General features: G+C 39.5%; 2 protein-coding genes across 6 annotated transcripts in view; both read left to right on the top strand.

Annotated features, from left to right (window-relative positions):
* The window catches only part of LOC137277340 (junction-mediating and -regulatory protein-like), a 315,191-nt gene that overhangs the window by 97,739 nt on the left and 202,063 nt on the right, over positions 1–15,389 (top strand). The window lies entirely within an intron of this gene.
* Positions 1–15,389, top strand: part of LOC137277343 (CREB-regulated transcription coactivator 1-like) — a 54,205-nt gene that overhangs the window by 7,605 nt on the left and 31,211 nt on the right. For all 5 annotated transcript variants that reach the window (XM_067809037.1, XM_067809033.1, XM_067809036.1 and 2 more), the window contains exon 4: positions 1,541–1,602. In XM_067809037.1, coding sequence (XP_067665138.1) covers positions 1,541–1,602 — 62 coding nt within the window. The remainder of the gene's footprint in view (positions 1–1,540; positions 1,603–15,389) is intronic.

Below are 15,389 nucleotides of genomic sequence, written 5' to 3'. Positions count from 1 at the left end.
AGGTTTAAAGTTTTGCCTAGTTGTAACTCCTGTTCTTTGTGCAACTTGTGTTCTGAAGCGATGTATGCATGACACACCAAAGGACAGTCACTCAGTCTCACTCAGTGGACTGGACCAGTGAATGTCTCGGAGTAGAATAGGCCTTCAGCAACCCATGCTTGCCATAAAAGGTGTCTATGCTTGTTGTGAGAGGCGTCTAACGGGATCAGGTGGTCAGCCTCTCTGACTTGGTTGTCACATGTCATCGGTTCCCAATTGTCCAGATCGATGATCATGTTGTTGATCCCTGGATTGTCTTGTCCAGACTCGATTATTTACAGACCGCCACCATATAGCTGGAATATTGCTGAATGCAGCGTAAAACTAAACTCACTCACTCACTCACTCACTCACTCACTCACTCACTCACTCAGTGAACTGATTAGCTTGTCTGTCTGCTGGTCGGTGCATATTTTCGTCACTGGAAGCTTATCTAATGCTTATTCCTTCAGACCAAATGCAGTTATTCATGTTGCCATTTTGTGTGATCTGTGACGAGATTGTGGACAGAAAACTATATTGAGTCATGAACCAAGTCTTAAACCAAAAATCTTGAGTATTTCACATGTAAGTCAATAATAAAAGATATGTTAAATAGTGACAAATGAAAACGGCCATTTGAGAATCTAACCCCACAAGCTGACCAGTCACACTGAAGACCCGGGTTTGATTCCCTACATGGATACAATGTGTGATGTCTATTTCTGGTGTCCGACGCCATAATATTGCTCGACTGTTGCTAAAAGTGGCATAAAACTAAACTCAGTCACCAGCTGATGTAGGTGGTTTACTCGACAGTTGTTGACCAAAACATTTGAAGGTTACACTTAATATCACTTCCCTTTTATCACACACTTGACTTCCCGTGACATTTTTCAATATGCTGCTATGTTAAGGTGGCATGTTAGCCCCTGTGGTCGAGTGGATGGGATGTCTGTGTTGACAATGGCAGGTATTTGATTCATAGCCAGGTTAAACTAGGCTACCAGGTGGCTACTGTCTCCTGTCGAATCTGTCCGAACTGGAGGGAATCTGTCATAAAGGGGAAAGAACATTAGCTTGTTGGCTTTAGTTACTATAATGGTGTGAGTGGATTATCCTAGACTAACACTTAGTCTCTGAATATATAATTTAGATAGTAACAAACAAGTCTATAGAAATTGTAAAGGAGCCTCAAGGAGACTTGAAGCTGAGGAAATCCAGACTGGCTTCATTTAGGGCTTTAGCATTTCAGAAAGGGCTTGGCAGAAGGAAAAATAATGTGGTTCAGGGACTGTAAACCAGACTATTAGTTAGCCATGGTAAACTGGAGTACAGTATCTGTTGGCTTGTCCTATAAAACTGCCATTAGTCCAGGTGAGCACAACCCCCAAACACACATATACAAGCTTGTTATACAGGAAATACAGAGCTACACTGAGGTGTGTATTTTATGAAAGAAGTGTATGTTTTAACTCTGATGTAATTTCGCTATTGTCACACTTCCTTAACAAGTTTTCAGGCTGACTGCTCTCCATATGGATCAACATACCTGTCTCCTCCTCCAGACACCAGCTGGCGAAGGTAAGTCTTGTTGCAGACTTTGTGATGGCAACATTATTAAAGGATGGAATTGGGAATTTGGAAGTCATTAACTAAACGGGGTTCTTTTGTTCTCTGTGATGGATGTTAGAACAAACTCTTCGGATGAGGGCCCCTCTGCTGTTCATTGCTATATTCTTGTATAATCGGTTGAACAGGTCGAGCCTGAAACTTTAGAACAATCATAATCTTTTTCATTGCAGTAACATCTGACTTACAGTTTTGGATATGAAAAAAAAAAATCCTATTTTGAAAATCTGGTCAGTTTGTCCTATGAAAGAACACAATTCTTTGGAAATGGAGACTATTTTGTAGCTTTGCAGTTTGATTCTTGGGACATTTTTTCTCATTATTGAAGACTCCTGTACAGAATCCGTAAGATCCAGAACTATGAATCTTGATGAAGATGCTTGGCCAGTAATATTGCTTTTAGTTGTTTATGCCATAGAGTGAGTGAAATCAATTTTTTTAACTTTAAGAAAATTAATTTACTAGTTGAAGAAAATGATGAAGTACTCCTTCAAAGAAACAACTTCTTCAAAAAGCTATCTGAAACATTATGGCATGTACCAATAATGATCATCAGCTCAATCATTGGACGTAAACTCTAATTTAAACTCATGTGAAGTCAAGAATCCTATCCATTGTTATGAAACCTGGAGTGCCAAAGAACCATGTCACTAATATGTAGTGGTGAATACATTTTCAGATGAACTAGCAGAAATATTTTACAAGAGAATATGTCCTTTTGGATCCTTCACAACTATTCTGATATTTTAATTACAGTAAAATACTTTTATAACGAACTACAAGGGACCACTGAAATTAGTTCATTATATCCATAGTTCGCTATTCACGAAAATCCCATTGAAAGAACAATAAAACACATGTATACAGTACAACACATTCCTACTCAGTTTATTCATTCATTCATTCATTCATTCATTCATATTACGTTCGTTTCACTACAAAGTCAGTGATCTTACTCTGTGCATGCTTTGCCAACTGCATACGTCCCACAGCTGATTCAAGTCGGCAAGCGAATCGAAAGAAGACATGTCAGTTTTCTGCGACACAAGAAAGTTCTTCAAAGTTTGTAACGCCACATTGGCTTCTGCGAATGAAGGTGTTACCTGGTCTGTTTCATCAAAGTTCATGTCGTCATCATCGCATTCCAAATCAACTCGGGATATTCCGTCGCGCTGATCAGAAACTGTCTTTATGATGTCGTGACACTGACTGAGTTCGCTCAGTTCACTATTCACACCGTTAATTAGTGTTACCTGGGACTCGCGGGGATTGCAAATCAGTTCGCTATAGCCATTAGTACGTTATAGAGAATTTGTTATTCATGACTTTTTAATATGATAATATGCAGAGGTTAATTCGGGACTTCTAAAACAGTTCACTATAGCCTTCAGTTCATTATATCTTTGTTCGTTATAAAAGTATTCTACTGTAGTTGTTTAACTACTGATAGGTTTGGTGGCACAGTGTTGGGGCAGTGTTGCCATAGGTCGATTTGTGTAATATTTGATATGGGATGTGTATACTTTTTATACCATACCACATTTGGCTTATCAGTCAACAAAATGGTATAAAGTGTTTAGGAGGTTAAGCCCTTTGTGTCAATCTATTTTGTCATATATCTTCTTATCTATGTTGTAACTAATATTATTATCAGGACATATTTTTATGGAAATGGAAAGGCTGATGACTTTCTGAAAATGAAATATTGCTGTAATGCCCAGAGTACCAGATTTGTGGCTAGGGGCAGCCAGATGTAAATCTGTGGATGCAATAATTTCAAAGGAACATGAAAATATTTTCATTCATTTCAATTCTTTTGCTTTTGAATATGGTTGACCGTTGGACGTAGTTTACAAGCATGAATGATGCACATTCAGATATTGCTGATTTTTTATTATTAGCAATGAATTAGCAGATGGTAGATATGTCACGCTTAAAAGTGCAGCCATGGCAAATTATCAATAAATCATTTCTAAGAGATTTATTCTTGTCATCTTAGTTAATATTTTATTTCAGGAGGCCATATTGCATGAAACATAGTTTGTAACATATCTACTACTCAGAAACAGTCTTTGATGTGTTTGCATATTTTGAACTTTGAACAAGACTTTATTCTATATCTAGGTGATGAATTGATGATAATAAGACATTACAAGATGTAGTTATCTCCCTTTGTGACAAATAGTTCCCCTCCCAGCATGCCTTTTCATTATCCTGCCTGCATCCTCCTGGCCACTACACTGCATCAAATGCTGTGAGATGGCCAGCTTTGTTATTATGAATATACAAATGTTGTATCTAATAACTTACTGTATATTCAGTGACTGTTGTTTCAAGACATAATGTGCTCTGCTCATTTGAAATCTACTGGCTTATGGATCATAGCTGAATTGCTTGATTATGTTATTTTATATATATACACAGTCGAACCCCGTTTATCCGGACGTTTTGGTTTCACTCGAAAATCATCTGGATAGCGAGAGGTCCGTTTAACTGGCTCAAACAAGCAAACGTGAATATGAAATGAAAGTAAAAAATTATCATGTACGTATATCAATAAATCAACAGTCAATAGTAATAACAGCGAATCATCATAACATACAAGTGTACCGATAATACATGGAAGGCAGAACGCAGGTTACCATTTGTCAGGTCGTCTCGGACTTAATCATGTAGCATGTGGAGCTTCAGGTGGTAAGTTAGGTGAAAAACTTAAATCGATGACAAGAAGTCTCTACTTTGCCAATTGCATATTCTTTTTTTTAAATTTTAAACGCCTTAAAAACATATGACATTTCATAGAACTCATGCTGTCTGCAGAAAGTAAACTTCCGGACGGGATCTCATGACTTAGATCATGTGGCCTTAGATCATGTGGCAGGCTATTTTTAACTTGCATCACCACAGATAGTAGGGGTCGATTTTATAAGTGCTGTATACAATACATTTACAGTGTAGTTTACCTTAATCCTACTTAACATGTGTTTTTGTTACTAATGAGATTTTCCCACACCCGCCAAATCCTAATGAACAACCTGAGTGTCATGCATTTCTAGTGTTTAGATGGATAATTAATCAATTCACATCAAATGCCTTCCAATAGATTAAGAGTGAAATCACCTAGTTGTGCAGTAAACAGTAGTGACGTGACACATACACATGCACGTTGCACAGACCTCTCAGTCTGGATAACTGGACCATTTGTCAATGTAAATCTATAGCAATGGTTTGAGAATTCGCCGTCCAGGTCCGGAAGGGTGGGGTCTGGTTAGCGAGTACAATTAATGAGCATAAGTTTCGTTTCACATAAAAATCGTCCGGAAGGCGGAGTTTCCGGATATGTGGGGTCCAAGTAAACGCGGTTCGACTGTAAATGAATGTATTTCACTTTGAACTTCATACAGAATTATTATACTTGTTAGATTTTTATTGGTATGAGCTACATATTTAATTGCAACGCTTGCAGGAACAGAAACGTTTTCTTGCAGCAGTAGCATGAGCTGGACCTGGTAATGTGGGCAATATACAAGCATCTCTCAATTTTAGAAAAATTGTTTTACCTTTTGTATAGTTCTACACTGGTGTGTGAAATATCCTAGCCATGACAGTGGTCTAGAAACATTGTAATGAAGTGAGGAATACAACCAATTAGTAGAAACTCACTGTGAGTGGGCAAATGTCCATTAGTTCTATGGAACCAGTGCTTGCTGTGTGGGCATATTATGTCGGAGCTAGTGTAAGGTCCTTCCACCAGACACGATGATGCACAGCTACTGTAAGATCCTTAGCTCCGAGATGGTGTACCAGAGCTACTGCAAGATCCTTAGCTTAGACATAGTGTACCAGAGCTAGTGTAAGATCCTTCCACCAGACGTGGTGTACCAGAGCTAATGTAAGATCCTTAGATCAGACGTGGTGTGCCAGAGCTAGTGTAAGGTCCTTCCGCCAGACATGGTGTACCAGAGCTGGTGTAAGATGCATCCGTAAGTCCCAAGACATGTAAATATTTAAGGCTGGACCAGACAATCAAGTGATCAGCAGCATGAGCATCGATCTACACAACTGGTATAGAATGGCATGTGTCAACTAAGTGAGCGAATCTGACTATTACAATAAAGAATGGTTACTGAAGATCAGTACTACCCCGCATCCCAAAAGACATGGCATACCAGAGGTAATGTTTGATCTTACCTCATCACACATGACATGGTATAACATGGGCACTGTAAGTCCCCCCACATAATGTATTACATTGTATAACAGATGCAATTGTTAGGTGATGTGCTGGATCCCAAATCAGTTAAGAATGTCAACATCATTCAATTAATGCAGTCTCATGAAAAACGTGTGAAGGTCAAAATGTATTGTCAGTACACTGTGACTGGCCTCTTGTCCTTTGAAAAACTGTGTTCACAATGAATACTGTCATGAACAATGTAACAGGGAGACTGATAATTACATAGAGCAAGTTCATCTGATGAAGTGATTGACCCACTGTTTGGCCTGTTTTATGAGACATTCCTAAATTTAATGACATTTCAGGTCATGGATATGTTTTAAAACTTTTCATAGAAAAAAGGATGGGATACATTGCTCAGTTAGCAAGGCTCAAGAAAAAGGAATTAAGCTTGTGTTTGCCAGTCCAGGGTGTCCATATTCTTTGATCATGATGCTCAGTACCAGCAAGATAAAAATGTCATTTATTGAACAAAACCAACATAGAAAGGCCTTGTATTGAAACGAAACACTGCTTATATGATTGTTGTGTAAAACTGTATAACCATCATTTGTAAGACTGTTTCCTGCCTGCATGGACAAAATGTTTCAGGTCACTGTTTTATACTGTGAAATCTGCTATGATTTAGTTGTCAATATTTATTTATTCAATCAAAATGGCGTCATGACTAAACTGTCAGGGTAACTTTGTATGGAGTTTTCATCTTTGGTATTGTGACATTTTATTGACATGAATGCTTACCTTGCCTGGCAGTCAGAAATATTACAACATGGGGCCTCATTGGAGGTCTGTCAGCTACAGATAGACAGGATGATTCCTGATGTTATACCTCAATGCCTCATGTTGTTATTCTCTTCAGCTATTTGTGTGAAGAAGCAGGGTGCATTGACCAGCTGTTGAGCTCATTAAGCCATGTTGCATCATCCTGGTACTTTGTTAGTAAATGCCAGTCCTTGTAACACCATGCCTCCCAATTCTCTCCCATCATATTATAATGGTTGGTGATGAGTGTACGTGTGTATGTATTCCATATGGCGGCCGGTGTCACAGAGACCTGCCAGTAATAGGCAGCCAGGAGGAAGGAAACTGCAGGGTCAAGGAAACTGCAGTGCTCACTCACTGTTGTTGAACTTCTCAAAGACATAGCTGTGCTACCCATTGAGGGTTTCACATTGTCCAGGCTGAGCTGTTATGTCCTTATATCTTTGAACCCTCAAGTCTGTGATAAATGTAGGCAACATACAGAAACTGTGTTTTAGCATCTACTCATTATAGATGTTATATCATACAGTGTCCTAAGCACGCATTGGTATTTTGAACAGTATCTTGTGTACATACAGTCAAGTCTCGTTAATCCGACCTCTGTTTATCTGACGATCGGCTTTATTCGATGCTTTTTGTGGGTAACAAATTGAATAAATGGAATTTAGTCTCATTTATTTAGTCTCATCATTAATCCAACAATTTGCTATGCAATGGATGCTGTTGGATAAATGAGACTGTAATTCGACCTATTCAGTGAGAAACATACTGTGAGGCTGTTGGAAACTAATATATTACTGTACGTTTCACCTGGACTCGTCACATCTGCTACACACTGTTAGGGTGTTTGGAAGTCAAGTACGTTACTGTACATTTCATCTGGCCTTGTCACATGTGCTACATTCTGTGAGGGTCTAGGGAACTCTAGTCCATTACTGTACATTTCACCTGTCCTCGTCACATGTGCCACACACTGTTAGGGTGTTTGGAAGTCAAGTACGTTACTGTACATTTCACCTGTCCTCGTCACATGTGCTACATTCTGTGAGGGTGTTTGGAAGTCAAGTACGTTACTGTACATTTCACCTGTCCTCGTCACATGTGCTACATTCTGTGAGGGTGTTTGGAAGTCAAGTACGTTACTGTACATTTCACCTGTCCTCATCACGTGCTACATTCTGTGAGGGTGTTTGGAAGTCAAGTACGTTACTGTACATTTCACCTGTCCTCGTCACATGTGCTACATTCTGTGAGGGTCTAGGGAACTCTAGTCCATTACTGTACATTTCACCTGTCCTCGTCACATGTGCTACATTCTGTGAGGGTCTAGGGAACTCTAGTCCATTACTGTACATTTCACCTGTCCTCGTCACATGTGCTACATTCTGTGAGGGTGTTTGGAAGTCAAGTACGTTACTGTACATTTCACCTGTCCTCGTCACATGTGCTACATTCTGTGAGGGTGTTTGGAAGTCAAGTACGTTACTGTACATTTCACCTGTCCTCGTCACATGTGCTACATTCTGTGAGGGTGTTTGGAAGTCAAGTACGTTACTGTACATTTCACCTGTCCTCATCACGTGCTACATTCTGTGAGGGTGTTTGGAAGTCAAGTACGTTACTGTACATTTCACCTGTCCTCGTCACATGTGCTACATTCTGTGAGGGTCTAGGGAACTCTAGTCCATTACTGTACATTTCACCTGTCCTCATCACATGTGCTACATTCTGTGAGGGTGTTTGGAAGTCAAGTACGTTACTGTACATTTCACCTGTCCTCGTCACATGTGCTACATTCTGTGAGGGTCTAGGGAACTCTAGTCCATTACTGTACATTTCACCTGTCCTCGTCACATGTGCTACATTCTGTGAGGGTCTAGGGAACTCTAGTCCATTACTGTACATTTCACCTGTCCTCGTCACATGTGCTACATTCTGTGAGGGTCTAGGGAACTCTAGTCCATTACTGTACATTTCACCTGTCCTCGTCACATGTGCTACATTCTGTGAGGGTGTTTGGAAGTCAAGTACGTTACTGTACATTTCACCTGTCCTCGTCACATGTGCTACATTCTGTGAGGGTGTTTGGAAGTCAAGTACGTTACTGTACATTTCACCTGTCCTCGTCACATGTGCTACATTCTGTGAGGGTGTTTGGAAGTCAAGTACGTTACTGTACATTTCACCTGTCCTCGTCACATGTGCTACATTCTGTGAGGGTGTTTGGAAGTCAAGTACGTTACTGTACATTTCACCTGTCCTCGTCACATGTGCTACATTCTGTGAGGGTGTTTGGAAGTCAAGTACGTTACTGTACATTTCACCTGTCCTCGTCACATGTGCTACATTCTGTGAGGGTCTAGGGAACTCTAGTCCATTACTGTACATTTCACCTGTCCTCGTCACATGTGCTACATTCTGTGAGGGTCTAGGGAACTCTAGTCCATTACTGTACATTTCACCTGTCCTCGTCACATGTGCTGCATTCTGTGAGGGTGTTTGGAAGTCAAGTACGTTACTGTACATTTCACCTGTCCTCGTCACATGTGCTACATTCTGTGAGGGTCTAGGGAACTCTAGTCCATTACTGTACATTTCACCTGTCCTCGTCACATGTGCTACATTCTGTGAGGGTCTAGGGAACTCTAGTCCATTACTGTACATTTCACCTGTCCTCGTCACATGTGCTACATTCTGTGAGGGTCTAGGGAACTCTAGTCCATTACTGTACATTTCACCTGGCCTCGTCACATGTGCTACACACTGTTAGGGTGTTTGGAAGTCAAGTACGTTACTGTACATTTCACCTGTCCTCGTCACATGTGCTACATTCTGTGAGGGTGTTTGGAAGTCAAGTACGTTACTGTACATTTCACCTGTCCTCGTCACATGTGCTACATTCTGTGAGGGTCTAGGGAACTCTAGTCCATTACTGTACATTTCACCTGTCCTCGTCACATGTGCTACACACTGTTAGGGTGTTTGGAAGTCTAGTATGTTACTGTACATTTCACCTGTCCTCATCACATGTGCTACATGCTGTGACTTGTGTGAGGGTCTAGGGATGTCTAGTATGTTACAGTACATTTCACCTGGGTCTCGTCACATGTGCTACATACTACTAATGAGAAATATTCTTTTGTTCAACAACGTAATATAATGGCAACATGGGTACTTCAGTTTTGACACCCTTTCTCCAGTCTGAGTTTTAAGTAAACCCTCCCTTGGGCTATGTGACACAAATTTAAAGTCAGTTTTTGGCTTCTGAAAATGAAACCTCAATAATTTTAGCAGTATTCAAGCAATTGGTATGCAGGTACATGAACTAGGTTACAATGAAAATGTTAACAAGGTCACTGCCACAACATACTCAGCCGAAAATAGTAGTAGCACTGTGATAAGACAATATGAAGATATTGGACAATAGCTATGTGTATATTATTAGAACTGAAAATGTGAAATGTCAATATTAGCTGTGTGTGATAATACAGAACATTAATGTTGTATGTGATAATACTTAACTGCTCTACCTTTTCACATCAAAATACACAAACATGCAATGTTCAGGGGTAGAATCAATCTTCAGTAACCCATGCTTGTCTTAACGGAATTCGGCGGTCAGGCTTGCTGACTTGGTTGACATGTCACCATATCCCAACTGCGTAGATTGATGTTCATGCTGTTCATCACTGGCTTGATCTAGACTCAAGTACTTAATTTTGCCATATAGCTGGAATATTCCTGACAGCTGCATAAAACTAATCTCACTCACTCATTCACTCATTGTACGTCTTCTATACATATTTCTAATGATCAAAGGTTCATGACTATCTCAACAGAAATACTACATATGTAAGTCGTACCCCAGGCTGGTACATATTCACAGGTAGTCAGAACAGGAAGCTTTGTTATAGTTGTCCCCCACAACTACTGGACATGTATTGTTCAGTATTGTTGAAACCATGTTTCTGGAGTCAGACTTCACCTGTTTTTTGCTTCCTGTAACTTTGCCTGGAATATAGATAAAACTTCAAAGAACCATAGAACTGGTCATGTGTAAGGGGGAATTCGCTGAATTCGATTAATTCGCTTAATTGTAAGATCTGAAATGATAAAGCATAATATGGCTGATCCTGAGTTAATCAGAAGTTCTATATAGTAAGCTGATATGTTATTGAATGAACATTTATCAGTCAACTTGTGATTATATGCATTGAACTTAATCAAACTGGTTTCGCGAATTAACCAATGTGAAAATAGCTGCTGTTTGCTTGATGTTATTGACCTGAATTCACAGAATAACAGAAAGTATCTGGTCTGAATGTAGGTCAGCTTTGTGGTGTCTGTACTTCCTAGGCAGGTGTTGTGCTGACATGGATATACGCTACATTGTCAATGGTACACAGGTGACACCATTACTGTAGGGATATCTGCCACAGAAGCATGTGGCCATCCTTACTGAATGGTAAGGATAGATGTTATTTATGCTATATTCTAACAACTGAAAAAAAAGCAGGTGATGATACAGTGGTGAATGTTCATTGTTAAATTTCTGTAAAATCCATTTCATGTGTGTCAGCATCTAGTGTGTTGATATGATAGCCCTTGATATTGCTCACTGTTCTTGCTGAAGAGGCACTCCAGTCTGATATCTCTCAGGTAATCAGTAGCAAGATGGCTATCGTGCAGACTGGCTGTGATCTTGCAAATCCAGATTCCTTCCACAAAATCTATTGAATGAAAACCAGTATGTAACATTTCTTCAGCATTGACCAGTCAGTGTTCATTCACAATATCCAAATGAGTTTGCTTGTCATGTGTGATTGTGTTCACACAATGACACTCCCACCGACAGTTGTCATGGCTAAGAATGGTCCCTCTTGCATTCTGCGCACCTCTAAGTAGCCATAACATTTCTGCCATCTTTTTACAGGTACACCCTTCATTCATGTGGAAAAAATAGTTTGATGCTGTTGTCGCGTAACTGGTCCCTGATCAGCCGGAGTACACTTATAGAGCTGGCAAACCAACATCCTTAAAAACAGATGATGTTCCATGTTTGACACTGTAATTGGTGTCACATGACTTGAGCATTACCAGCCAACCATGTTATTTTTGAATTGTTTGAACATTTGCTGGAACTGAGCCAAGTCTCCCCTTAATCCCACATAGTGTTGCTGTCTAGGTAACAGTAAACCATCTGTGTGCGCCAGCAGAGTATATATTATGGTGTCCTGTTGTTGAGTAACTATTTCAGATGTTATTGAATCACACTATCCCTGGTATGTTATTACATCCCATTATTCCTGTTATGTTATTACATCCCACTATTCCTGTTATGGTGTTAGATCCCACTATCCCCTGGCATGTTATTACCTCCCACTACCCCTGGTATGTTGTTATATCCCAGGTATGTTACATCCCTGATGTGTTAATGCATACCACTGTCCATATTATGTTATTACATTCCACTATCCGTGATATTTTATTACGTCTCACCATTTCTAGTATGTTATTACATCCCACCATCCCCTATATGTTTTTACATCCCTGGTATGTCATTACATCCCACTATCCCTGATATCTTATTACCTACCACTTTTCCTGGTATGTTATTACATCCCACTATCCCTGGCATGTTATTACATCCCACTATCCCCTGTATCGTATAACATCCACTATCCTTGGTGTTTTAATGCATCCCACTATTCTTAGTATGTTATTACATCCCACTATCCTTGGCATGTTATTACATTACATTAGTTAGTCACGAGGGATACATCAACACATCGATGCATTGATACTTTTTCTAAGATGATACAATTATTGATACATTCAAAGCTCTTATTGAGTTTTAGCTTTCAAAGTATTGGATTAAATATGTTAATGTATAATTTTCATCCTGCAGTTTTATCATGCTTTTTGATGTTATGAGAGTTATAAATGATTATACATCATGCGCAAAGGTCAGTTTTAAACACAATACAGAATCACGTTCTCCCTCAGACTACTCAGAGCGCTTAAATATATATTCATATGCCTGTGTCTCCTTGTGCAACCATGGTAGCCCAAAGACTTTTGACCTATTCAATTCACTTTGAATATAAATGTGTGATAGATTATGTTGAGTACTGTGAGGTTTTCATTAGAACCTTCTTCCATATCGTCTTCCATATGGTCAGATGTTTACTTGTCACACCGAGGACCCAGGTTCAATTCTGACATGTCTACAATGTGTGAAACCCATTTCTAGTGATGTTGCTGTGGTATTGCCATGCCATGATATGGTTGGAATATTGCTAAAGGGGTGTGAAACTAAATTCACTCACTCATATGATCAAATTAGATAGTCATTTTTTAGCCAGAGAGCCACAGGATAAATTATGAAAATATCATTGATGGAGTCAAATTTCTGAATAAAGATGGTTGAACTAAATGTAATTTTGATCATTACAGCTCGTAATTTGTTAGGTTTTATTTTAACTGTAGGTGTTAGGTCATCTATACAAGTAGAAATATATATGCTGCTTTACTCTATTTTGAGCATGCCCAGCTCTGGCCAAGGTGTGTAAGTGGGTTAATGATATAATCCATAAGTAGGTCAGACAGTTGGTCTTTTTAAGGTGACATTAGCAGTGTGCTGGATATAAAATATCCAATGTGTTTGCTTTGCTATTGTGATAGGTTAGCCATTATGCCAGCATGAACCTGATTGGCTGAAAGCTGAAAGGTTTCTGTTATCCATGGACCTGAGGCATTGACTAGCTTCATGCATCATGATGGATATGTAAGCAGCTAATTGACCTGTTTTTTCCTGTATTTCCAGTGTGTCTTAGGACACCTTGATAAAAATGCATCTGGAAAATGTCTGTCACCTCCAAGTTCAGGGTATATATTCTTTGCAAATCAGACCCATGAAGATCCGGGGTCCAATAGCCCTTCAGCAACCGATGCTTACCACAACAGGTGACTATGTTTGTTGTAAGAGGTGCCTATCAGAATTGGGTGGTCACACTTGCTGACTTGGTTGGCTTATGTCATTAGTTCCCAGTTGTACTGATTTGTGCTCTTGTTGTTGATCACTGGATTGTCTGTTTCAGACTCAGTTATTTACATACCACCACCATATAGCTCGAATAATGTTGAGTGTGGCATATAACTTAACTCACTCTCTTTGCAAATCCAGCAATTGACCAAAGTCGTGATGTTTATGAACGAGAAAGTGGTTTTGATGGGACTGTGCATTTAATTGTTAACTAAAATGTAATTCTTCAACTAGTTTTGTTTGACATGCTTTGCAATGAGACTTACTGTTAAATCCCATACTTATAGAAGATGGGATGATAAATATTGTTAACGTACACATCTTTAGGTTCCCTTCCATTGCTGTCTACATGTTGTTCATAGGCACTCACTCACTATACCGACCCATGAAGGTCCGGGGTTAGAATAGGCCTTCAGCAACCCATGCTTCCCATAAAAGGCGACTATACTTGTTGCAGGAAGCGATTATGCTTGTCGTAAGAGGCGACTAATGGGATCGGGTGGTCAGGCTTGCTGACTTGGTTGACACATGTCATCGGTTCCCAACTGTGCAGATCGTTGCTCATGTTGTTCATCACTGGCCCAGACTTGATTATTTACAGACCGCCGCCATATAGCTGGAATATTGCTAAGTGTGGTGTAAAACTGAACTCACTCGCTCACGTTTCATGCCAGGTGACCATGACCTGGCTTATTTTGATGGCTGACATCAACGAATATGAAGAGGCTGAATTACTGAAAAGGCACTTATGTCTCATCTCAACGTTAAAAGACATGCCACTGATTTTGTTTGCCTGTTGAAAACGAGGTATACAGTCAGCCATAGAAAGTAGTTGTACGTGGTCATTGTGTAGGCAAGTTTGCAGCACTGGTCGGGAATGGGAGATATTTGTGTGCCATATCCGTAGGGGGCACATTGATTTTCTGTGGGTAATTTGATGTCCTGAGTATCTGTCCTCTGATAGGGAACCTTCATTATGGACCTAGATAGAGTTCCATGGCAATTTTGTATTTGTATCAAGTCCATATTGATGAATAGAACGAATATGTTATTACAAAATGCAATCCCTGTGTAGCCAATTAAATTACAACATATGGAATGTTCCCCTCTTGAGGCAGAGTAAATAAACAATCTGTCTTTGCTTGGTGGCATTTTCTTTGATGATTTTTGTCTTGAGTCTTTATTTACTGTATTACTACCAGGTGGATAGCCTGACCCCAAAACTGGAGGATATGGCTGTACATGGCTGTCTTCATGCATGTTTAGTCATATGACGTTCATTGGTCATTTCATTTTATTCTATTGAATGTTTCATTCGTTTTCTTCACTTTCAATTCATCAAACATATCTGAAAACACGAATTTAGTTCAGTAGTACAAACACTTGTTCTTTTAATAAGGTGTGGGTGTGTTGGGTGGGCAGTAGCCTCATGGTGTCTGTTTGTCTCGCTGAAGGCTCATGTACATGTCAAGCTGTTTCTGGTGTTCCCTCTGTGGTTATACTGGAATATTGCTAAAGCAATGTAAAACACTTTTCACTCTTTTGATAAGTGTGAACTTGAATAGATGTATGTCATATGTGGACAGGTTCGAGTAAATGTTTTATGTATTTTAGATTGAATTAATCTGTGAAAAGTCTGTCGATGCACTGATTTGACCCCATACCCTTAAGGAGATACGCCTTTATTGCACCTTT

This window comes from Haliotis asinina, chromosome 3 (assembly GCF_037392515.1).
Source record: "Haliotis asinina isolate JCU_RB_2024 chromosome 3, JCU_Hal_asi_v2, whole genome shotgun sequence".
In the NCBI taxonomy this organism is placed as follows: Eukaryota; Metazoa; Mollusca; class Gastropoda; order Lepetellida; family Haliotidae; genus Haliotis; species Haliotis asinina.
The sequence above is the reverse complement of the archived record's forward strand: the minus strand, read 5'-3'. Positions and strand labels throughout refer to the sequence as shown.